The following is a 25,471-nucleotide window of genomic DNA, read 5'->3' as shown; positions in this document are numbered from 1 at the left end:
TAACCAGAATTCACAGAAACTCAGAAATCAGCTCAGCACACTCCGCTCCCTCCACAACTGAGGGACGAAAAAGTTAGCGAGCGTTTCAATTGGACTTTGGTTTTGTTGGGGGTGGGTGGTGTAGTGTGTGTGTGTGGGGGGGTGGGCTTTGGGGGACGTGTTGGGACGGACTCGAGGATTCGATGCTGCCGCCGGTGAGGGGAGAGAGGAGAGAGTTTCAAACAAGCAATTTGAAAAGTGGATGAAGAGGAAGGAGGTGGGCTGACATCACCCAGTGTCAGACATGGGAGCCGCCACTGTCTCCAGCAGCCTGGGAGTGCTCCTATACTGCTCGGTTCTCAGCTGTGTCTATGCTCTGGTGAGTGTGTTCTTTGCCTGTTTGACTGATGTATCCCGATTAGTTGACCGGGTTATTCCTGCTCGGACGGACACACCACATATTTCATATTTACACCTTTTGGTGTTGTATTAGGTCTCTGTGTTATATGTTATTTCTGTAGGATGGATCAATTCTTTGAATGTGTCCTGGGAGTGAGAGACAAACTTACAGGTTGGTCGTTCTCATTTCCTAAATCATATACTACATATTTCCCATATATGAGCGTGATCTATATAGATGGGCATATACCATAGGCGTCACTGGCAGCAGTGTTTATGTATATTTATGCAGATTTATGCGCAAACTCTTTTTATCCTTGTTTCAGTATAAGCTCATACAATACATACGTACAATGCTAACATCGGTATATGCTATAAAAGTTAAAAGCTTTGCTCCACTCCATATAACATATGGAGAGACCACCTCTCTCTCTCACTCCATACATACACTTTCCTTTGTGTTGTCTGTGTTTACAAACACACATATGTGGTGTGTCAGCATAAGCTATATACAATATAGCAAACAGCTACATGATTTCACTGGCAACACATTTGCTCGTTGGACCCAAGCATAACTATAACTCCAGCCCTATAACCACACTGACACTGAGCTAATGAGACTGAACTCTGCTCCATATGAGTGTTTTTGCACATATGGATCTGTCTGACCTTCCCATCCATACACCCCTCTGAGATCTCTGTCCTCCTCAAATTCTGGTCTCCTGCAGATCCCCACTTTCCATTATTCTATTATTATTATACTTTCAGCTGGCAATGTCCTAGTTTTTAAAATTCTGCTCTGAATACCCTCTGGGCTTTCTATTTCTTTCTTGTTTTATCCTTAAAGCCCACCTCTTCATTGAAGCATTTTGGTCACCTTATTTCTTTATGTGGTTTGACTTTAACTTTGGTCAAATAGAACTCATTTAATGTGCCTTGGAACATTTTGACTATATCGAGCTTCATAAAGAAGAGCTTTACAAATGTTAAATAGATGTTGTGTCTTTGTGTATATGAGTATCTGACTCTGTGCATGTTATATATTGTCAATGAATATTTTTCCGGCAGTAGAGTTTGCATTGGAAACCCTTACTTTTCCTGATAAATATTAATGTCATTCTAGATCCCAGCGTGCCTCTATATTTACCGATGATATGGAAGTTTGGAGGATTCTAAACATTGAAGAGGACAATGTAGAATTTTAAAAGGACATAGATAAGTTGGTGGCATGGGAGGATAAAGGGGAGATGAAGTTCAATACAGAGAATTGTGAGTTGATGCATTTTGATAGAAAGAGCATGGAAAGGTAACAATGAATAAGGGTTACAATTCTACCAGGGGTGCACCAGCAGATGGACCTGGGTGGAGATCATTGAAGATGATAGGACAGGTGAAGAAAGTGTTTTAACTTTTTTAAAAGGAACACTGAGTACAAGAGCAATGAGCTAGTATATGACACTTGTTAGACCTCAGCTGGAGCATTATGTATAGTTCTGGACACCACGTTATAGGAAAGATGTGAATACATTGGAGAGAGAGAGAACAGAAGAATGGTTCCAGGGATGGGAAACTTCAGGATAGAATGCAAAAGGTTGGGAATGTTCTCCTTGAAGGTAAGAAGACTAAAATGAGATTCTGATAGAAATTTTCAAAACCATGAGGGGTTTGGATCGAGTAAATGTTCCAGCTCATAAAAGAACCAAAAATGAGGGGGCACAGATTTGAAGTGATTTGGAAAAGAGACAACTGCAATGTAAGAAAAATGTTTTTGTCACAGCAAGTGATTCATGTCTAGAAACACTGCTGAAAGTGTAATGGAGGTAGGTTCATTGAAGAGGGCATGGGGTGATAATTAGAAGAGAAAATAAATTCTCCAAGATATGTGGAAAAGGCAGGAGAATGGTGTTAAGTGATAATGTCTGGAGAGCTGGTGCAAACACAATGGGCTGAATGGCCTCCTGTGCTGTAATGCATCTGTCATTCTGTGATGTGTGAATATATTTCATTGTGCGTGACAGAATGTGAGTCTGTGTGAGTGTGTGTTTCTCAATGAATCTGCGTATGCCTGTGTGAACAAAAACATTTTATTCCTTTGCCGGTCACCTTTAATTTACACATTCTGGTTACTGACCTCTGGCCAGTTCAAACTGTTTTACAAAAAAGTGAAACATTGTCATCATTTTAACAATGAATTGAGCTTCTCTGATTTAATTCTTTAAGGGCTCAACAGGTTAGATGCAGGAGGCATGGCTCGGGTCTAGGACAAGGGGACAGAGTCTTATTATATGTTGCAGGCCATGAGATCTGAGGTGAGAAAGAATTTCTTTAGTCAGACGTGGTTCTTTAGTATTCTGTGACCTCGGATGACTGTAGAAATTCAGTTGTTGGATATGTTTAAGCCTGACATTGATAGATTTCTACAGATTAAAAACACCAAGGGATATTATGATAATGCAGAAAAAGTTGGTCAGTGAGACCTCATTGAATGATAGATAGGCTCAACTGCTTAAATGGACCAACTCCTAATCCTATTTCTTATGTTCACAGAATTACAGAATTTTTACAGTGTATATGGCCCATCATGCCTTATATGCTTTCTGCATACCTGTTTTTGCCATTTCCTTCCTTCCTGCCCATCTGTACACACTGATTGTGGGTTCTACAGGCACCCCCTGCCCCACTCCATCCAGTAATTAACCTGCATGGCCAATCTCCATTTGAGAGTGCAGACTCAATCTGTTGACCATAAGGGGTGGTTGAGGTGGGGTAGGATTGGTGGGGGTGAGGGGAGTTGGTGTTGGGGTTGCTGCAGGGGAGGTGGGGGTTGCTGCAGGGGAGGGAGTGGTGAAGGGCCACTTCAGAGTTAAATGACTGCACTTAATTCTGTCCTTGTGCATAAAAGCACACCTTTCCCCTAGCTGTAAAGCAGCAAGGAAATCCGATTGTTTTGTTCACTTGCACTTTTAATCCAGATGCTCTGAGGATGATTACAGTTGAGATCAGTTGTGGATGTAATTTTTCCTCATCAATAAGTGAACTCATAAAAACCTTTATATAGCACGTCTTATGACTTGAGGACACCCAAGCTGCCTCAGACTCATGAAAATACATTTGAAATGTAACAGCAACCAATTTGTGTGCAGATAGGTCCCACCAACAGCAATGAAATATTAAAAAACACACAAGTAAGCTATTTTCATGATAATGATGGATATATATTAGTAATGACAAAAGGATTTTTTTTCCTTTTTAATAGTTTCATGGAATATTTTAAGCTCGATCAAGACAGTAGATGATACAATAATGTCTCATGTGAAAGTCAGAGCCTCCAACACTACAGTAATCCCTCAGCGCAGTGTGGAATGTGGTACTTGCATCCACAGGCTGTTGAATCAGTGGTGGGAGAGCTACCAACTAAAGTGTCAGCTCTCACAAAATATATAACCTTTGGCAAGCAAGTTATTGAGATTGTCAGTGTTGTAGGAGAGAATGAGGATTGATTTTGACAAATAAATGATAAAGAATAATGCAAACAGTGAGAGGACAGAGGGAGGCCGTTTTTATGAGCAATATTATTAGAAACCTAATTTTGTGCTTAAAGTTAAAGAAGGAAAATAAAAATTAAATCAATACCTTAACCTTGAAACTCAAGAGGGCAAGTTAGAAACTGTTAAAAAAAGATAAGCCACAGAGTCTTGGATAAATTAGCAGCATTGAAGAAGGCCATTCAGTCCCACTTGTCACTTAATCTCTGTTAACCTCAGCCTTTCCAATCTTACCTAGTAAGTAAACCACTGACACACTCACACCCTAACCGCTTATCATCCCTGCAAATATTCTGCTAAATCACCTCTCAGGGGCTTTCCCAGCTTTCCAAAATTATCATGACCAGAACTTAACACAATACATTAGCTGGTATTGCCTTCAAGCTTTTTTTAAATTTATTCACAGGAAGCAGGCATCACTGTTTAGGCCATCATTTATTGCCCATCCCTAATTGCTCAGAAGGCAGTTGACAGTCAACCACATTACTATGGGTCTGGAGTCACATGTAGGCCAGACCAGAGAATGTTGACAGCTCCTTCCCTAAAAGACACTAGTGAACCAGATGGCTTTGTCCCAACAATCAATTCATGATCATTATTAGACTCTTAGATGCAGAATTTTATTGAATTCAAATTCCACCATCCACCATGGCAGGATTTGAAGCCAGATCCCCTGAACATTGCCTGGTTCTCTAAATTAATAATCCACCAATAATGCTACTACGCTGTTGCCTTCCCATGTGCCCATTCAATTTCATTTTGAAATCATTGGTGAGTTCCATTTCTATTACATTATTGGCAGTGCAGTCCAGATCATTATCACCCACTGCATAAAAACTGTTCTTATTCACATTCTTCCTGTATCACTTGCCCAAAACATTTAATTGATTTCCCCTTCCTTTGTACTATCAGCTAATAAATCAAAACAATTTTCCTTGTCTCTCTTATCAAAGCCTTTCATAATCTTGTGCACAAGTCTCCCCTCAGTCTCTTTTGGTCTATAGAGAACAACCATAGCCTTTCCAAGCTAACCTTGTATGTCAACCATTGACACCTCCATGCCCTAACCCACTATCATCGCTGGAACTATTCTGCTAAGTTTCCTGCTAAAGGGCAGCATGGTGGCTCAGTGGTTAGCACTGCTGCCTCACAGCGCCATGGACCCAGGTTCGATTCCAGCTTTGGGATGTCTGTGTGGAGTTTGCACATTCTCCCCATGTCTGCGTGGGTTTCCTCCCACAGTCCAAAAATGTTAGGTGAATTGGTCATGTTAAATTGCTCATAGAGTTAGGTGCATTAGTTAGGAATGGGTCTGGGTGGGTTACTCTTCGGAGGGTTAATAGAACATAGAACATAGAACATAGAACATAGAAGAATACAGCGCAGTACAGGCCCTTGGGCCCTCGATGTTGCGCCGATCCAAGCCCACCTAAACTACACTAACCCACTATCCTCCATATACCTATCCAATGCCCTCTTAAATGCCCATAAAGAGGGAGAGTCCACCACTGTTACTGGCAGGGCATTCCACGAACTAACGACTCGCTGAGTTGGTGTGGACTAGTTGGGCCGCAGGGCCTGTTTCCACACTATAGGGAATCTAATCTAAATTTTCTCTCAGGGATTTTCATACCTTTCCAAAATGATAGTGACCAGAACTTGAGATAATACCTTATCTGGTGTCTAACCAGAGACTATAAAGGGCATTTAACGGGCATTGGATAGGCATATGGAGGATAGTGGGCTAGTGTAGGTTAGGTGGGCTTGGATCGGCGCAACATCGAGGGCCAAAGGGCCTGTACTGCGCTGTATTTTTCTATGTTCTATTTTCCATATAATGTCTCTGCTTTTGTACTCAATGTCTCTATTTATAAAGTCCAAAATTTCTTATGCTTTCTTAACTACTCTCTCTGTCCCCTTTAAAGATTGGTGCTTTGGCATCCCAGGTCCCACTGTTTGTTTACACTCTTTAGATCTCTATCATTATGTTTATACTGCCTCTCCCTATTCCTTCTGGCAAAATGCATCACCTCAGGCTTTGCTCCATTAAGTTCCATCCGTCACTTGTCTACCCATTCTGCCAGCTGTACTCTGTCCTGTTACATGAAATTCATTATTGTTGTCAGTGTTTGGCACTAGCCAAATTGGGTATCATGGCTAACTTTTCAAATTTTATTTTACATTTCAAGATTCAAATCACTTACATATTACAACAATATCAACGGTCCCAGCATTAATATTTGAGGAGTACCACTGTCCACCACCCATCAGTCCAATAAACCCTTATCTACGAGAACTCATGATTCACGCTTGAAGTTCAAGTCCCTCATCACACTAATTTACAAAAGGAATTTGCTAAACCCATGATAAAATATATGCTGACTTTTCTTTGGATTTGGATTCGCAGATACCAACAACCTTGTGATATATTTTTAACTTAAGCACATTTCTGGGCTAATACTTTTGTGAGGTATTGAGGGATTGCTGAATCTTCAGTGGTGCTAACTGTCGAATGTTTATCGTCTCAGGTGGAAGTAAGAGCTCCCGTGGCACTGTTGAAAAATGAGCAGTGAGACAGAGAAAAACACCAGCGAATGTCGAAATAAAATTGGGATTCCTGGAAATACTAAGCAGCAATGGTAGCTTCTGCGGAGAGTGAAAAACTGAGTTAGCATTTTAGGTTGATGACCTGTCTCTAATTCTGACAAAAAGGTCATTGACCTGAAATATCAACCTCTGTTTCGGTCTTCACAGATGCAGCCAAAACTACTGAGTATTTCCAGTGTTTTGTTTTTGTTTTAGAGCAGCAAAATCCTTGCCAAAATTCCAAAACAGCTCACACCACACATATGCAGCAACATCACCCAGGAATTTATTTTTCTGTTAGAATTCACTGAGTTGGAGTCTTTTTGGAACAGTGTCATTTACACCTTTGTTACTTGACTAGGCCAACAATTTCTTTGTCGGACTCTGTCCTCTCTAAACTGAAACTCACTCACATTGCTCACATCCCAGAGTAGTACAAAATAAAACATGCCCACCTCCAGCCCACACAGTGCAAGTTTCTGGGATGGATGCTTGACATGAGCCTGTCATGCCACTGGCTAAAGCAGTGGTGAGGTGAAGTGTTTATGTTGTCATTAATTGGCCACTTAAGGCACTCCACTTGCCCACTGTGGGCTGGTTGACAACTCCTCTCACACTGCTGCTAAAATTGAGGCAGAAGCAGGTGGGCAGGTGGACAAAATGCCCATATGGCATTTTATGAGCCACCAACCAAATTTCAAACTTGTTGCCAGATTGTGTAGAATCTAGCCTTGTTTTTAATATCTTTATATATATGTGTTTGTGTGTGTGTGTGTGTACATTGTGTGCATTTATGTGTATGTGGTGTGTCTGTTCTGTGTGTACGTATATACATATGACTACATTTGTACAGATATAAGGTGAGAACAGGATTGTCTGGAATGCTACTATTGTAGCCTCACTCTCTGTGTCGAAGCAAATGGGAGTATTTGAATGAGATGCTGCAAGGGTAGTGGAACCCACAGGAGCAAACAGCCAGCAGCTAAAGGAGGAGAGCCAGTATGAAAAATGACCGGTTGAGAACAGTGAGAGAAAGCAAGGTGCTTATGGCTGGGAGGGGAGATAATGGTGAGAATACACCTTCAGTGCAAGAGACAGCACCTTCAGGAGTGAGAGGGAACCAAAATAGAAGAAGAAAAATATGAAACAAATCACCAATGACTGGCAGAGAAATATAAAGTGTTTACAAGATGTTTAAAGTGCCATGGCATTTGTCTGGTGATGACTGTGGTGTGTCGGCGGCTTTGGTCTCTGGTTCAGATTTCCCTCTGCTGGTTTAATTACTCAGAAAAATGGCCCATTGTAATTTTTGCTCGATTCAACCCTGTTATATTTTTAGAACCCAAAGTTAGTCGTCCTTTGAAGCCTGGTGCAGTGGGTTTTTAGTTCTGTAACTCCAGATGTCCTGTGGAATTCACATGCCTTTTAACTCTCCACTGACAGTTCAAGTGGTTTGTTAGGAGCAAGGGGCTGTTTGATCCGACGGGATGTTCTTTCAGAAGTTCTCTCAGCACTGTATTTGCAAAGACTGGGAGCCATGCAAGCACCATGAACACCCAGCTCTTTTTACCAGCTTGGAGGTCCCTCGCATTGCTAGCTGTCAATGCTTTAGGTACCTTCTCCCATTCCCCTTGATGGTGGCTAAGCCTTCAGTCTTCTCAATCCTAAGCTCTGGATTTCCCTCCCTAAACCGCTCCACCTCATTCCTTTCCTTTGAGATTCTCCTTAAAACTTACCTGTTTGAACAAGCTTTTGGTCACCTACTTTAATATTTTCCTCAGTTTTTGTCCTGATTATGTCTTACTAGAGGAAATGTGCTATATAAATGCATGTTGTTGTTAAGGTGAACTCAGCAGAAGCGAGATCATATCATAATAGGGATAGGATTAATGTGTATGGGTAGAGGTGAAAGCAGGAAGTTGGCAGTAGGTAATGACGCCCATTTGAAGAGCCGGTGCATAGGTTTGATGGGCTGAGTGACCTCCTTCTGCATCATAACCTGTCTGTGATTCTATGTCTGAAAGCATGAAGTCGTAAGTGTCAGTATTCCAATGACATGCAGGGGAATAAAACATGTTCACAACTCAAATGAATAGTTACATATGTGGTTCATCTAACCATTTGCTTTGAATTAAGGGGAATCCTGTGAGGGAAACACAAGCAAAGTGTAACACATCAGTTTGATGGCAAAGGGTGACCTTGTTGTGAAGTACAAATGGGAATAATTGTTCTAAAAAGTTGCTTCTGAACTATTCATACCTGAAGTCTTTTTGGTATGAGTTATTGGAGCAAGTTCCTGACCATTGGTACATTTTTATCTTAAATAGTTTGGAACCAGTGTTAATCCATATAGCTCATAAGTTATAGTACTGATCCAGCTTATTTACATAAATTGATCCCCAACTTAGGTTCAGACATGAGCTGGGGATCAAAGCAATTTTCAGTTCCCAACCATGAGTAAAAGCGACTGGAAGATTTCATGTGAGTGGAATGGAACAGTTTTGAAGGTAAGTGTCACAAAAGCGACAAAACACTGAAAACCTTTGTAAAGCTTCAAAGGGAATCTCAACCCATTAGCATCCATTTCTAAGAACAAAACATCTGCTGGCAGATGCCACAAAGGCATCCAATTACCAATCTCTGCCCACTTTGCAGATGGTATGAGAGGGAAAAACAGAAAGTGAGAGAATGATTCACAGAGGTGGAAAGGAAATTTCATTACAATAGTAACTAATGAAATCTCATTAAAACAGCCCAATCACTAGTAGTAAAGTCTTACAGTAGGGTTGCTTTCTCAACAGAGAGAGACAGTTGGTATTGGCTTAACCTGAGGGTCACCATGCCTCAGGCAAGGGGCAGGAAGAGCCCTTTATGGTAACATTAGCTAGTGTAGGAACTGAACATACATTGTTGGTATCTGCTGAGTTCAGTTAACAACAACATGCATTTATATAGCACATTTCTCTAGTAAAACATTTCACGGCATTCCATAATCAGGACAAAAACTGAGGAAAATATTACACCAGCTGTCTAGCTAACTGACCCCCAATAACTAATAGCAATATTTGTGAGACTTATTCCTTTCAGAGATTGCAGTAATACAATAACCTATGTATAGTCTAACTAGAATTATAGGTTAATAGCCTGATCTGTAATGAATGATGTTTCCACAAACTGAATAGTGGCAGTTTAGGAAAAAGGTGAGGTGCATCGAGTTGGGTTTCATGGTGGAATAGTTGCTGAAGTTTGGCATGCAGGTGCAGCAGGCAATGAGGAAAGCTACGGGTATGCTGGCCTTCATAGTGAGAGGATTTGAGTACAAGCATAAAAATGTCTTTCTGCAGTTACGCAGGGCCATGGTGAGACCACACCTTGAGTATTGTGTGCAGTTTTTGTCTCCTAGTCTGAGGAAGGTCATTCTCGCTATTGAGGGAGTCCAGCAAAGGTTCACCAGACTGATTCCCGGGATGGCAGGACTGACATATGGAGAAAGACTGGATCGACTGGGCTTGCATTCGCTGGAATTCAGACAAATGAGGAGAGAATCTCATAAAATCCTGATAGAACAGGATGGGCTAGATGTGGGAAGAAAGTCCTGGTGCTGGGCAAGTCCAGAACTAGGTGTCACAGTGTAGGAATAAGGGGTAAGCCATTCAAGACAGAGTTGAGGAAGAATTTCTTCACTCAGAGTTGTGAAAGCTGTTGGGGCCAGGTTGTTCGATATATTCAAGAGGGAGCCGGACATGGCCCTTGTGGCTAAAGGGATCAAGGGGTATGGGGAGAAAGTGGGTGGGGGAACTCAAATTATATGATCATCCATGATCTTAGTGAATGGTGGTGCAGGCTCAAATGGCCTCCTCCTGCACCTATTTTCTATGTCTCTATGTTTCATATTCCAAAACACGGTAGCCATTTGATATTTTGATATTGAAATTACTGTCAGAATCCCCAAATACTTTCAACAGGCCTCAAGTTTCTGCCTTGGACTCTGGCTTGGACACAGGTTGTGCATACAAGAAGCAGTTGGTGGTGGGAAATTTCAATCAGATATGATCTAAACATGGAATTAAAATGTCAAAACCAGTCGACGTAGCAAAACCTGACAGAACCAAGAGAGTTTTGTAAAAGTTGTTCATGAGATCTAGGTGTTGTGGGGTCAGCCATCATTTATTACCCATCTCTAATTAGACTTTTGAGAATTTGGTGGTATGCTCCTTTTGAACCTCTGCAGTGTAGATGTAATATGGTGTATATATCTTTACAATACTGCTTAGATGGGACCACATTTCTCATAAAGCCCTTAATGTAGCTCATTGCCAAAATTTCTGAACCACTGTCTGGGCTCAGACGCAATAAAATATTTTTCATAGAAGTTACAGCACAGGAAGAGACCTTTTAACCCTTGGTGCTTCCTCATGATTCAACCTCCTGGTCCATATGAATTAGGAGCAGAAGGAGGCTATTTGGCCCCTTGACCCTGCTGTGTTATTCAATAAGATCATGACTGATCTGCTCATGTATTGAATTCCACATTCCCATTTACCACTGATAATCTCTGATTCTCTTGTGCCTAAACACAATCCATTGATTTCTGTTTTAAAAGCATTCAATCACCCTGTCTCGGAGTTCCAAAGTCATGTAACCCTCTGAGACTAAAAACAATTCGCCTCATCTCTGATCTGAAAGGGTGACTCCTAGTTTAAAAGGTCTGGATTTAGCCAGAAGAGGGAACATTGTTTTTAAAGCCGGCTTATCAAGACTATTCAGGGTTTTAATACTCCAATCAAATTGTCCCTCATTTTTATAAATTCCAGTGAAACCAAGCCAAACAAAACAAACAGAATCCGCTAACCTTTCTTCATAAGTCAACCTGTTCATTCCAGGTATCAGTCTACTTAACCTCTGCGGAACCACCTTCAATGAATTTACATTCTTCCTTAGATAAGGAAACCAAAACTAAGCACAGCATTGAAAAATGTTCAATTCCTGTCATAATAAAAGTTAGAATTCTTAACCATTTGTTGCACACGGGTCCTAATACCTTGGAGCTGAAAATGTGTTGCTGGAAAAGCACAGCTGGTCAGGCTGCATCCAAGGAGCAGGAGAATCAACATTTCAGGCATGAGCCCTTCTTCAGGAATGAGGAAAGTCTTTCCACATTCCTGAAGAAGGGCTCATGCCCGAAACGTTGATTCTCCTGCTCCTTGAATGCTGCCTGACCTGCTGCGCTTTTCCAGCAACACATTTTCAGCTCTGATCTCCAGTATCTGCAGTCCTCGCTTTCTCCTACTAATACCTTGGACTCATGCACCAGTACACCTAGATCCCTCTGCACATCAGAATTCAGTTGCCATTCCCATTCCCTTTTGAGATAATTCTCCAGTTTTTTATTCCTGCTGCCAAAGTGATCAATGTCACATTTTCCCATAATATACCCCATTTGTTAGAGTTTTGCCCACTATTTATATTGGTTTGCAACCTCTGATGTCCTTACACAAAAGAACATTGATATCAACCTTAAGTTTACAGCAGAAGGTTCTACGGTGATCTAAATAGGAAGAGAGTAAAGAAAGAGAATGTTGGTCCTCTAGTGAATAAGGACGAAGAAATGTTATTTGTAAATTTAGAATTTTGTTCCCCTCATCTAAGTCATTTACACCAATTACAAAACCTTAAGCCGAATCCCCAGCACAGACCCTACTTGTAAACTCCATCCAATCGAAAAAGACCAGTTTATGCATAGTCCCTGTTTTCTGTTTCTTGATGAAGAGCGTATGCCTGAAACATCAACTCTTCTGCTCCTCGCATACTACCTGACCTGCTGTGCTTTCTGAGCACCATTCGTTAAGCCTCTGTTTTCTGCCAGCCACCTGGTATATCACTCCCTTTACCATGTGCTTCAATTTTGCACAATAACTTTTATGTGGAGCTTTGTCAAATGCCTGTGAGTAATACAAGTAGAGTACATTAATGGACTGTCCCTTATCTGTCAAACAACTCCAATAAATTGATTAAGCATAATTTCCCTGTCATAAACCATGCTGACTTATCCCAATTACCTTGAATTTTAATAAATACCCAGATATAGCCTCTTTAATGATCAATTCTATCATTACCCCATGATAGAAGTCAAAGTAACTGGTCTATAATTTCTTATTTGCTGCTTCCCTCCCTTTTAAATCAAAGGGTTATATTTGCCATTTTCCAGTCTGAAGGAACATTGCCAGAATCGAGCAAATTATAGAAATTAATACTAATACATTTGCTTCATTAGCACCTTGTTTATTGCTCGAAGCTGATGTCCATGAGGACCCAGGGATCCAGGAACTTGTTAGCCTCCAGCTCCATCAGTTTTCTCAATATGACCGGTTGTTAATTTCACCAAGTGAAATTCATTCTTTATTTGACCTAATTTATAACTATTACAGGAATTTTCTTTGTATCCTCTGTACTGAAGATAGAAGCAAAATATTTTTTCATGTCACCTGCCATCTGTGAATTATCTACTTTTAATTCCCCATTCTCATTCTCGAGAGGACCAACATTTACTTTATTTATTCACTTCCTGTTTAGACACCGTTAGAAATATCTATTATCAATTTTTACATTTCTAGCTAGCTTCCTCTCTTACACTAATTCCTTCCTTCTGATTAACCTCTCAGTCATTCTCTGCCATTCTTTACAATAATTGTTATTTCTCTTTTTAAAATATTTATCCCATTACATTTGTTCTAGTTTATGCTTCAATAGTTACTTGTGATGAAGGATCCCTCAGTCCAAAAGGTTCACTGCAAAAACTTTTCATCTACTTTTGCCTTAGTCATCTGTAAATATAACCACCAATGATGAGCATTGGTGAAACTGCATTTGGAGTACTGTGTACAGTACTGGGCACTATTCTTATTGAAGGATGCATTGGAAACGGTTCAGGGAAGGTCAACCAGACTAATACTTGGAAACAATTCTGAGAAAGTTTATTAGACTTAATACTTGGAATGAGTGGATTACCTTATGAGGAAAGTTTAGATAGGTTGTGCCTGTATCCTCTGGAGTTTAGAAGATGACTTTGTGGAAACACATGAGAGGACTTGACTGGGTGGATTTGAAATGATATTTCTTCATGTAGGAGAATCCAGAACTAAGAGTCATAGTTTAAAAATAAGTGGTCATCAATTTAAGAAAAAGATTAGATTTTTTTCTCTAGAAAGTTGTGAGACTTGGAATTCCCCTTTTCAAAAAGCAGTGGATCCATATTTTTTATCATATATAAACATTTTTAAAAGAGAGGTGGTTATATTCATGATCACCAAGGGATGCACAATTATCAGGATATATAAGAATGTAGAGTAGAGGTTGAAATCAGATTGAAGAATAGAGTAAGCTTGAAGGACTAGTGAAGTGACCTACTCTTGTTAATTGTTTGTATGTTGTATGTATGTTTGAGGTTAAGGACATTAGATGAGAAAATAAGAATACAGAGCTTCTTGAGGGTAGTTATACTGAAGAGTTTGCACTAGTGGGGAAGGTGAGGATGTTGAGTGACTAGAACAGAAGGATTAGATTTTTATTCACTCGTGGGATATGGGGGTCACTGGCTGGGCCAGTATACCCTTGAGAAGGTAGTGGTGAGCTCCCTTCTTGAATCTTCTTGAACAGTCCATGTGCTGTAGGTTGACCCACAATGCCATAAGGGAGGTATATCCAGGATTTTGAACAAGCAAAAAGTGAGGGAATGGCGATATATTTCAAAGTCATGATTGTGAGCGGTTTGGAGGGAAACTTGCAGGTGATGGTGTTTCCAGGTATCTGTTGCCCTTGTCCTTCTCTATGCAAGTGATCAATGTTTGAAGGTGATGTAGAAAAACCTTTGGTGAATTTCTGCAGTGCATCTATAAGTAGTACACACTGCAGTTACTGAGTGCTGTTAGTGAAGGGAGTGGACGTTTGTGGACATGGTGCCAAACAAGTAGCCTATTTTGTCCTGGATGGTGTCAAGCTTCTTGATTGTTGTTGGGGCTGCTCTCATTCAGGCAAGTGAGGAGTATTGACTCATGTCTTGCGCTTTTGTAGATTGTGGACAGACTTTGGGAGTCAGGAGATGAGATACTCACTGCAGCATTTCTAACCTCTGACCTGCACTTGTGGCCACTGAATTCACATGGCTCGCTCAGTTCTGTTTCTGGTCAATGGTAACCCTTAGGATGTCAATAATGTGGATTCAGTGATGGTAATGCCACTGAATGTCAAAGAACATTGATTAGATTGTTGCTTATTGTACATGGTCATTGCCTGGCATTTCTTTGGTGAGAATATTATTTGCAGTTCCAACCTGGATATTGTCCATGTCTTGCTGCATTTGGGCATGGATTGCTTCTGTAACTGGAGTCATGAATGGTGATGAACATTGTGCAATCATTGGCAAATAATCCCACTTTGATCTTATGATGGGGAAAAGGTCATTGATGAAGCAGCTGAATATGGTTAGGCCGAGCATCCTGAGGAACCCTTGTATAGATGCCATGGCAATAAGATGGCTGACCTTTAACAACTACAGTTATCTTCCCATGTATCAGTTATGACTCCAAACAGTGGACAGTTTACGTCCTGATTCTCATGGACTCCAGCATTGGTAGGGCTCCTTAATGGCACACTCAGTCAAATGCAGCCTTGATGTCTCAGGGCAGTCCACTCTCACCTCATCTCATCAGCAATTGTGACTTACCACTACAGGGAACCAATGTAGGTCAGCGATGGATGACTGAGACTTGCTGGCAGTTAGGATATGGGAAATGGATACTTGATGATGTCAAGTTTATGGAGAGTGTTAATGGGAGACCAAACAGGACCTCGTTAGAATAGCTGTACTGTAAGATAACAAAAGTATTTCCTTTCCCTCTTCCATTAACAAATCGTAACTTGATGATTCCCAATTTTCAGTCTCTCTCTCGCCCTCTCATTCCTAAACCTCTCTGTGCCATTCTCCATCCTTCCAGTCTCTACTTCCTCATATCTTCACCCCATCTCTAGTTTCAGAACCATCAGTTTACTGCCTCTCTTTCCTACATATATCTGAGGCTCAATTCAATTACGTACTCATTCTATCCACCTTGAGCTTCAGGCCACCGGCCATTGTCTCTGCTCATTCTCTTACATACAGTCTAACACCTTTCCGCCCTTTCTAGCTTCTTCCTTTCTTTCCCTTCCTCAGAATTCCTGTTGTTTCTGCATCAGCTGGTTTCATTTCTGGTCTCTCCTAATTGTAGATTGTTACTTTTTGGTGGGCATATGATGTAAGTATTGGGTGATATCAGAAACATGATTTAGGTATTGAGTGATGTTGGAGACATGATTGAGTTATTGGGTGATATCAGGGACATGATGTAGGCATTATGTGATATTGGTGGCATGATGCATGTATTGGGTGATATTGGGCATATGATGGAGGTAATGGGTGATATTCAGGACATGATGTAGGTATTCTGTGATATCGGGGATATGATGGTGGTATTGAGTGATATTGGAGATATGATGAAGGAATTGAGTGGTATGGGGACACGTTGGAGGTATTGAGTGATACTGGGGACATGATTGAGTTATTGGATGATATCAGAGACATGACGGAGGTATTGGGTGATATTGGAGATATGGTGGAGGAATTGGGTGGTATTGGGGGCATGTTGTAGGTATTGGGTGATATTGGGGATATGATAGAGATATTGAGTGATGTTAATGACATGATATTCTGTGATATCAGGAATACGATGGAGATATTGGGTGATATTGGGAACATGAAGTAGGTATTGGGTGATATTGGGCATATATTGGAGGTATTGGATGATATTGGGGATATGATGGAGATATTGGGTGACATTAGGGACATGATGTAAGCATTGAGTGATATCGGGAACATGATTGAGTTATTGGGTGATATCAGGGACATGATGTAAGTATTGGGTGATATCAGGGACATGATGTAAGTATTGGGTGATATCAGGGACATGATGGAGGTATTGGGTGATGTTGGGGACATGCTGTATGTATTGGGTGATATTGGCCATTTGCAGGTTTTTTTGTGGTGGTATCTAGTGATGCCAGAGTGTGAGGCATTCCTGATGAAGGGCTTTTGTGCAAAACATCGATTTTCCTGCTCCTCAAATGCTGCCTGACCTGCTGTGCTTTTTCAGCACCACACTCTCAACTCTAATGTCCAGCATCTGCAGTCTTCACTGTCACTTGTGAGGCATAATGGCCTAGGTTTACTATTCTCTCAAAAAAAGACATTTTCAAGGAGGTGTATAAAAGGAGAAAGAGATGCAAAGTATTTGCAGAGGGGATGACAAGTAACTGTCAATTATCACAAGTGAAGAAGTAAGCGAAAGCCACTATCAATAGTCAAGGTAAAGGTTGCAGAGATTGGCTGGAAGAAGACTGTGGGCAGATTGAAAAGAGAAGGCCAACATTTGAAGTGTAATGTGATTGGGACTTGAGGAATTGGTGTAGATCAGGGGAGGGTGCTGATTGGCCTTATTGGACACAGTAGGTCCCTTGTGTCTATCTGCTACACTTGCTCCTCAGGCTCTGTTTACCAGCAGTAGCAATAGAAATATTTATAGAGACGAGGTTGTATTTATTGGAAGACATTCAAAAAGTATTTCTGTGCTGTGAAGATTTACCTATGTGAAATGTTTGGCCTCTGCACACACTATGGGAGGATCTATTATGTTGTTCTGAATAATATTTTCACATAGGGTTAATATAATCCATGGTACTTTTAATATAGATTTGGGTGATGTGGGGTGAGGAATTGAAATGACTAGCTGGTATTATTGCTAGAATATTAATCCAGAGGCTCAGATAATATTTTAGGGATCTGGGTTTAATTCCACTGCAGACAGTGCAATTTTAATTCAATAAAAATCAAGAATTAAGAATCTAATGATGATCATCAAACTACTGCTGATTGTTGGAAAACCCATCTGGTTCACAAGTGTCCTGTAGGGAAGGAAATGTGCTGTCCTTAACTGGTCTGGTTTATGCGTGTCTCTAGACCCACAACAAGGTTGACTCTTAACTGCTCACTCAGCAATTAGGGGTGGGCAATAAATACTGGCCTAGCCTAAGACTTTAAGATCCGATGAATGAATTTAAGAAATACCCTCTCTTCAATGGGAGCTGTAATAATGTGGAAATCAGAGTCACAACTTTTTCACATATCACTTTCACCCAAACAAAAATTATTGCACAACAGCGCACAAATTATTGAAATTTGTAGGATGGTTATCAGAATGGTTAATGAAGCATATAGCCCCGGAGCCTTGTCAATAGGGCATGGAATACAACAGAAAGAAGGTAATAATAAATTCATGTAAAACACAGATTCCGCCTCAACTTGATTATTGGGATGTACTTGATACTCCTTCAATGCTGATTTGAAATGGGAACTTACAAAATCCAACTAATGGCTTTCTGGCCTTCCATCCATTTGTCTCCAACCTGTACAAAATTCTATGGGAGCTGGTGTGGAGGAGTCAGATCACAACTAAGGTGCTTTTATTATAGATTGGGGTAATGTGGGATTAGATGTGGCAATGGCTTAGTGGTATTACTGCTAGAATACTAATCCAGTGACTCAGATAATATGGGGGAAATTGAGGCCCTTTAGTGATACATTAATAACCAGTAGAGGGTGTCATCTACCACTGCCACTATTTTATCTGCAACTTTAACTGTGTGTTTTTTTTTGTCAGGCAAGGGTGAGGTCTGCTTTGTAGGTTCCCAGTACCTGTTGGAGACAATTGATAGACCACACTTTCCCCTATGCTTACAGACTACAAATCCCCTTATTTGGACTTGTCAGCCTAACCCTTCAAACATTACTGCCACTTACTCTATCCATGATCTCCTTAGAATCATAGACTTCTTATGCTGCAGAAGGAGGTATTTTGGCCAATTGTGTCTCCAAATGAACATCATGACTTAGTGCCATTCTCCTTTCTTCTCTCCATACATTTGTACAATCGGCCTAAATTTTCCCAGGCACTGGACAATGTATGCTTTGGTGAGAATCAACATCGGTGATATTGAGATTCCCAACCTTGAGAGAAAAGAAAATTTCAACCAATTGTTGAATGATGAGATGAGATTCTCTCCAGTGATCTGTCTGAATCCATTAGCACATGTCAGTATTATATCACCTTGCTTTGTTAATGTGCAGTTTCTCATTTTCCCATTCATTTGGGAGAAACTGGATGGTGACAATTCTAGACGTGAAAGTCAGAGCAGTGTACAGGCAACTCTAGCTCACTGATTGGTCCTTTAGACCTCCATCATGGACACCAGGCATCAAAATCTCAGGGTACATTCATGGACAGTGACTGTGTGACCCACCATTTGTCAGGATTCCAGTTCCCTGTCGACAAAGTGTGTTGCCAATTTTCCTCTATCCAACATGTCTGAGGAAATTGGTAGGGACAGTGCAAGGCACCTGCGGACTCCAACACTTGACTGAGTGTATGGCTGGACTTCAAAGATGATACAGGTGCTAGGAATCCTTGGAGTTCATCCAGTGACTGACACTTCCACTCTCTTGCAGTGAGTGGGAGAATAAGATAATAGAGGTGTCATCTGGGCATGATGTATGGGTAATCAGTGTTTGGCAAGACAATGTGAGATTATGGAGAGAAATCCTCAAACAAAAACTCAACAGAAACTTAAATGAAATTAACAATTAACCCCAAATTCTGGCAAAATTCAGCCCATTGTTTCTATTTGAATAATGCCCTCTTGAATTCCTCAAGGTGAACCTATCTCTACCACGTTTTGAAGCAGTGCTTTCATATCGGAACCATTTATTGTGTGAAAAGATTTTCTGCCAAAACACACTTGTTTCTTTTGTAAAGCAATTTATTGATCCTCTTATGAATGGTAATACCTACTGTATCCAGACCCTTCATGAGTTTTAACATTTCTATCAGATCTCCTTTCAGCCTTCTTTTCTACAAGGAAGACAGATTCATCCTCTCCACTCTATCCTCATCGCTGAAATTTCTCACCCCTTGAATCAGTCTTTTAAATCTCTTCGGCACTCTCCCACTGTGTTCAGATTCTTCCTATCCTGCAGTGCACAGAAATGTGCATAATACTCTACCTGAAATCTCATAAGTGTCTTATCTAAGTTCAACATCACCTTCCTGCTTTTGCAGGATGGTATAGGGTTTATTTGCTGCTGTCTTCACTTGTCCTGCCACTTTCAATAATCTGTGTATGTATATAGTAAGTTCTCTTCGCTCTAGCACATCCTTTAGAATTGTACCCTTTAATTTATCTATTCATGTTCTTCATACCAAACTACATAATCTCATACTTCTTTGCTTTAAACTTCATTTGCCAACTATCTGCCCACTCCAACAACTTGTCCACGCACTTTTGTACCAACCTTTTTGTTCTGTGGGTAGTCCCAGCAGTGGCCGCTGCTCCCAGATGGTGTTGCTGAGATCATGGAATATCAGGCCATCTAATTAGATTGTAGTTTTCTGATGCAGAACCTCACTGTCTGAGGGATGGAAATCTTGCCTTTAGCCTATAAACTGACAATTGACCGCTAAATGAATGCAGGAAATACATTTATTCCCTGGATGGGCTCTTCACTGATTTATTGTGTGCGAGGTGTCATGGTGGAAGTGGCTAAAAGCATGCTGTCTCATAAAATCTAGTCCTGGGCATCCATTACATGCATGAAACTTTAGGAAGGATGTGAAAGCATTGGAGTTGGTGGCCAACATATTCAAGAGATTGTTTCCAGGGATAATGAACTTCAGTAATGCTAAAAGATTGGAGAAGTTGGGGGCCATTATTGTTGGTGAAAGGAGGTTGACAGATGATTTGATAGATTTCAAAATCATGAGGGGCTTGACAGGGTAGGTAGGGAAGAACTGTTCCTGGTGATGGAAGGATCGAGGATCAGAATGGCACAGACTTAAGTTAATTGGCAAAAGAAGGAATAATGTCACGAGAAAAAACCTTTATACGCAGCATATGGAATGCACTGCTCGGTTGGATAAAGATCAACTGAGGTTTTTGAAAGGGAATTGGATTGTGATCTGTAAAGGAAACATTTGAAACGTTGTAGGGAAAAGCCAAAGAAGTGGCACTAGGTGAGTTGCTCCTTTCGAGGCCCAGCACTGATCTAGCAGGCTGATTGATTTCCTGTAACTATTCTGTGATTCTATGCATATGACTTTCTCTGTGATTGACTGTCACTCTAATACTTAGAGCTGCATTTTACTGCTTTCTATGAGTCAAGCTTTAAGAGCAGGAGAGCACGTAAAATTTGTTGAGCGATCAGTTCATTGTCTTCCCGTTCACAAAAAGAAGAATTCATGGGCCATTGAACATGATAACAAGCTAATTGAACCAAATAATTTTATAGTGCCTGCATTATAAAATGATCACAGTCCAGTGAGGAAGCTATTCAGTCTACTGCTTCGGTGCTGGCTCTATTGGTTCCACCCACTTGTCTTTTCCCCGTATGTGTTCACTCATTTCTTTACAGGTGCTTGTCCAATTCCCATCTGAAAGCCAAAATTAATTCTGCCCATGTGTATCTATAGTAATACTATACATTCTGAAATTGTGACCTTGGGTTCTAAATTTCCCAGTCTGGCAATCCCTAAAAATATCCTATATGCTTCAACAAATCAACTATCATTCTTCTAAACTCCAGGGAATGCAAAATTCATTTTCTATACAATCTTTCCCTGGAGACTTATCCCAGGAACCAAGGGAGTGAACCTTCTTTCCTTCCTCTCATGGCAAGTATGTCATTGAGTAGGGAGACCAAAACTGTGGACAGTACTTCAAGTGTAGCCCCTCCAATGCCTTGCATAATCATAGTAAGACTTCTTTATTCTAATACTCCAATCACTTTGTAATAAAGACTAACATACCATTTCTCTTCTAACTGCTTTTAGTACCTGAAAGTTAACTTATTCTCATTCATAAACACAGTCAGCTAGGTCTCTGTCAATGTAGCCATTTTTCAGACCTTGCATATCAAAAATATCCTTTTTAAAAGTTTTCCTATGGAATTAGATTCCATCTGTCATGTTCACTCAGCCAACTTGTTTATATTCCTCTGCAATCTCTTTGTGTCACCTTCCGTTTTTACTTTCCCATCTGGCTTTATATTGTCAGCAAACGTTGATGCATTGTCCTCAATCTACTCATCTAACATACATTGTAAACAGATGAAGCCCAAGTTCTGATCTTTACTGGATCTCATTAGTTACAGGCTGATTTATTACTAGCTTCCTTTCTGTCCATTAATCAATTCGTACTACTATATTACCTCCAATTCCAGGAGTTTTACTTTTGCATGATTAATTCTTGTGTGGAGCCTTTTTGAATATTTTTTGAAATTCAAATACATTACATTCACTGGTTTTCCTTAATATGTCTTGTGAGTTACAAGGTCAAAGAACTCTAACAAATTGGACACAATTTCCCTTTCTCTCAAATCATTGTATTTACTCTGTTTGATCATATTATAACTCCTTTAAGTGTCATGTCATTGCTTATAATGGATTTTAGCATTTTGCCAACTGATGTTAGGTTATCCAGGTCAAGTTTTCCTGCTTTGTTAACTCTTCCTACTTTTTGAAATAACAGGTAAATCTGGTGAATTAAGACAGTTGGGATTTTTGAACAAATTCACAGTTGCAGGCAGAGTTTTGTTTTCTTTATTCCTTAAGGTGATTGGTTGTTACTGACAAGGTCAGCAATTGTGGACAATCTCTATTGGGTAAAAACAATGACTGCAGATGCTGGAAACCAGAGTCTAGATTAGAATGGTGCTGGAAAAGCACAGCAGTTCAGGCAGCATCCGAGGAGCAGTAAAATTGAAGTTTCGGGCAAAAGCCCTTCATCAGGAATACAGGCATGATGAAAGGCTTTTGCCCGAAATGTCGATTTTACTGCTCCTCGGATGCTGCCTGAACTGCTGTGCTTTTCTAGTACCATTCTAATCTAGACAATCTCTATTGCCCTTGTATTAATGATTTGCTGGCCCATTTCAGAGCCTAGTTAAAAGTGAATCATATTGCTGAGACTCTGGAGTTACAGGTAGATCAGACAAGCTAAGATTGGCAGATTTCTTTCCCTATGATTAATGTCTGTTCCAGTGACACAGTATTATCTCAGTATTGCTCGCTGTCAGACCTTGGCGTCAAACTCTGGAGACTGGAATCACTAAAGAGGGACAAGTGCTTATGGGAACGCCAGGTACAATCCAAAGGCCATTTGACCTGTGATAATAGCCATTTGACCTGTGATAGTAACTATCTTTTCCACTTTGTCCTCTGATCATTAATAACTATTCTCTTTTTAACTTTTGAAGTTCAAGTGCTGCTGTAGGCCAGTCTAGGAGGTCATTGTTCTCCTGTGTAAAGCAGGATTCTCAGATTATCTCAGGAATGCTTATCAAACACGTCACTAAAGACATACAGTGATAATGGGAAATACAAATTCTGGACTTATGACTGGGATTCTGATTGACAATCTTCTGAATAGTCTGTGAGGCTGGGGTTGACAACTCTGGATCTATCTCCGGAGGTTTCATTGTATAACCACCAGTCTACAACCAACACACTCACCTGCTCCTGCCATTGGCCATCCGGCATGTCCATCTTTAAAGCACATCACCTTCCACTGCCCATTGGAAAGCCAACAGATTCTTGTTATCCACTTGGATGATGCTTGACTGTCAATCAACTGTTATTCTCCAGTTCCAATAGATTTAGAATGAATAAACAGAAAGAGTTCAAAGGTGATAAAGTACATTTCTTTGTATGCTGCATTGTTTATTACTGAGGAAGCACAGTCACAACTGCTGTCTGTTTAAGTAGGCATTAAACTGAGGCACCACTTACCCTCTTGGATAGATGTAAATGGTCTCATGATATTTTTCAAGGGAGGCATGGGAACTCAGCTGAATGTCTTAGCTAATGTTTATCCTTCAAGCAACATTATGAAAGCTGGTGATTCATTTCATTGTTGGTTGTGGGATCTTGCTGTGCACAGTTTATGTTTTGTACTCCCCTGTATTACAACAGTGTTACTTCATTGGTTGTAAAGCTCTTTGGGCATTCCGGAGATCCTAAAAGGTGCCATATAAATTCACTCTGCACTATCCAGACAATTTAATTTTTAATTCCTAGTGACTCCAGGACATCCCTGGTGAACCGGCAGTTGAGCATTACCAATTTTCTCCAGGTTAGAATCAGTGCAGTATCAGTTTCAGATTTAACCCTTACTTCTTTTGGCATTTCCCTATAAAGCTGTTTAACTCAACAAACATCCAGTATTCAATAAAATTTGTGCCTGAGCCTTCAAACAGACGCTGTATTTATTTATCTGAACTCCTTGCTTTGGCTCACACCCTTTTCCTTTCAATTGATGAGGAGGCCTAGTTTGGCACTTAGTCAACTGTACAAAGTGTGTGCATTATATTACACAACACAGCCAAGACAGAGAAATGCTGTTCTGTACGTTCTTCTGAGAGTTGACCGAAGTACAATTTCATGTACCCAGAGTTCCATTACTCCAGCAGAGACAACATCATCTGGTGCAAAGAGGGAGGCTGTAAATATGCTACTAACAAGTTCTACTGAAAGTGTTGCCAGAATATTCCATCGTTATTACTTTTCTAATCCCAATTTGCAGTGGCTCAAAATATATTTCGATTGCTTGATTCCACTCACATTTTCTTTTAACCCTACTCAACATATGTTCCAGGCAGTTCTAATGCCAACCCCATATAGTACCAGCCTAGGCTCATTTGCTAACACTCTTACCTCTGAATCAAAAAGGTTCAAGCTTCACTCCTGACACTTCATTAAAGCTACCAGTCTGTGCCTTACTGAGGGAGTGCTGCTTTGTCTATCGCGCTGTCTCTCAGATCAATCTTTAAACTCAGGCCCTGTCTACAGCTGAGATGAATGTGAAGGATTCCACAGCACTATTTAAAGAAAAACAGGGAATTCCCTTAGGCTGTGGCTAACATTCATCCCTTAATCAACATTCTGATGTAATAATATCCTGTTACTTACCTCAATGCTGCCGTGGGACTGTATTCTGTACATATTAGCTGCTAAACCTCCGTCATCAAAATAGCAATTAAAAATGAAAGATTAGTTTGTTGTAAAACATTAGGCGCATTCTTGATTTCAATCAGCAAACTCCTACAAACATTAAAAAAAAGTTAACTTTTTCGTGAATGATCCTGATTGAGGATATATTTTAGCCAGGATTCCAGGGATGACTTCTTTGTTGTTGTTCAGAATAAGTGCTTTGGTATCTTTTACATCTACCTGAGGAGGGGAGAGTGGGTTCAGGCTCATCTGTCAGGAGAATAGGGAGAAAATTTGGGTGATGGTGTGTAGGGGGAAGGGTTGATTTAAAACTAAATAGTCCTTGTGCTGATATTATTCTGGGGTTTGTTAATGGGAACGGAGTGAGGTTAATTCCCGACACACAGACAGAACTGTCCAATTCTTCCCTTCGATGAGCTTCACCACACAGATAATTACAACAAGGTTTTCAGTCAGGAACTGTGGACGCAGAAGACCCAACTCCATTGTATCCCTTGGTTACCTGCGGCTAACAGGAAATGGACAACATCGCTGAAAAGCCAGAATCCTGAGTCAGTTGAGGTGGGACATTGCTTCCAAGAAACATTCTCAACATTTGCTTAGTTTGTTGGGAATCCTTCATTTTGTAGCCTCAACCTCTTGGCAAGGTTTCTTTCTCAACCAAGTCGGGTCAGTGCAATAGGATAGTGGTTATAATTCTAGAGTCCTGGACTAATAATTCAAATAATGCCTCAGATAATAAAGTAGTCCATGCCAGCACACAGAAACTCCTAGATAATACATACATATTTGCACTGATAAATGAGAAAATATGTC

At 40.4% G+C, this 25,471-nt stretch overlaps 1 protein-coding gene across 2 annotated transcripts in view; it reads left to right on the top strand.

Moving 5' to 3' along the window:
* The first annotated feature begins 282 nt into the window (after positions 1 to 282).
* pth1r (parathyroid hormone 1 receptor) overlaps positions 283 to 25,471 on the top strand; it is a 111,584-nt gene continuing 86,395 nt past the window's right edge. For both annotated transcript variants that reach the window (XM_043689396.1, XM_043689395.1), the window contains exon 1: positions 283 to 358. In XM_043689396.1, the coding sequence (XP_043545331.1) occupies positions 284 to 358 (75 nt within the window). In that variant the 5' untranslated portion in view covers position 283. The remainder of the gene's footprint in view (positions 359 to 25,471) is intronic.

The sequence above is a fragment of the Chiloscyllium plagiosum genome, chromosome 4, assembly GCF_004010195.1.
Source record: "Chiloscyllium plagiosum isolate BGI_BamShark_2017 chromosome 4, ASM401019v2, whole genome shotgun sequence".
In the NCBI taxonomy this organism is placed as follows: domain Eukaryota; kingdom Metazoa; phylum Chordata; class Chondrichthyes; order Orectolobiformes; family Hemiscylliidae; genus Chiloscyllium; species Chiloscyllium plagiosum.
The sequence above is the reverse complement of the archived record's forward strand: the minus strand, read 5'-3'. Positions and strand labels throughout refer to the sequence as shown.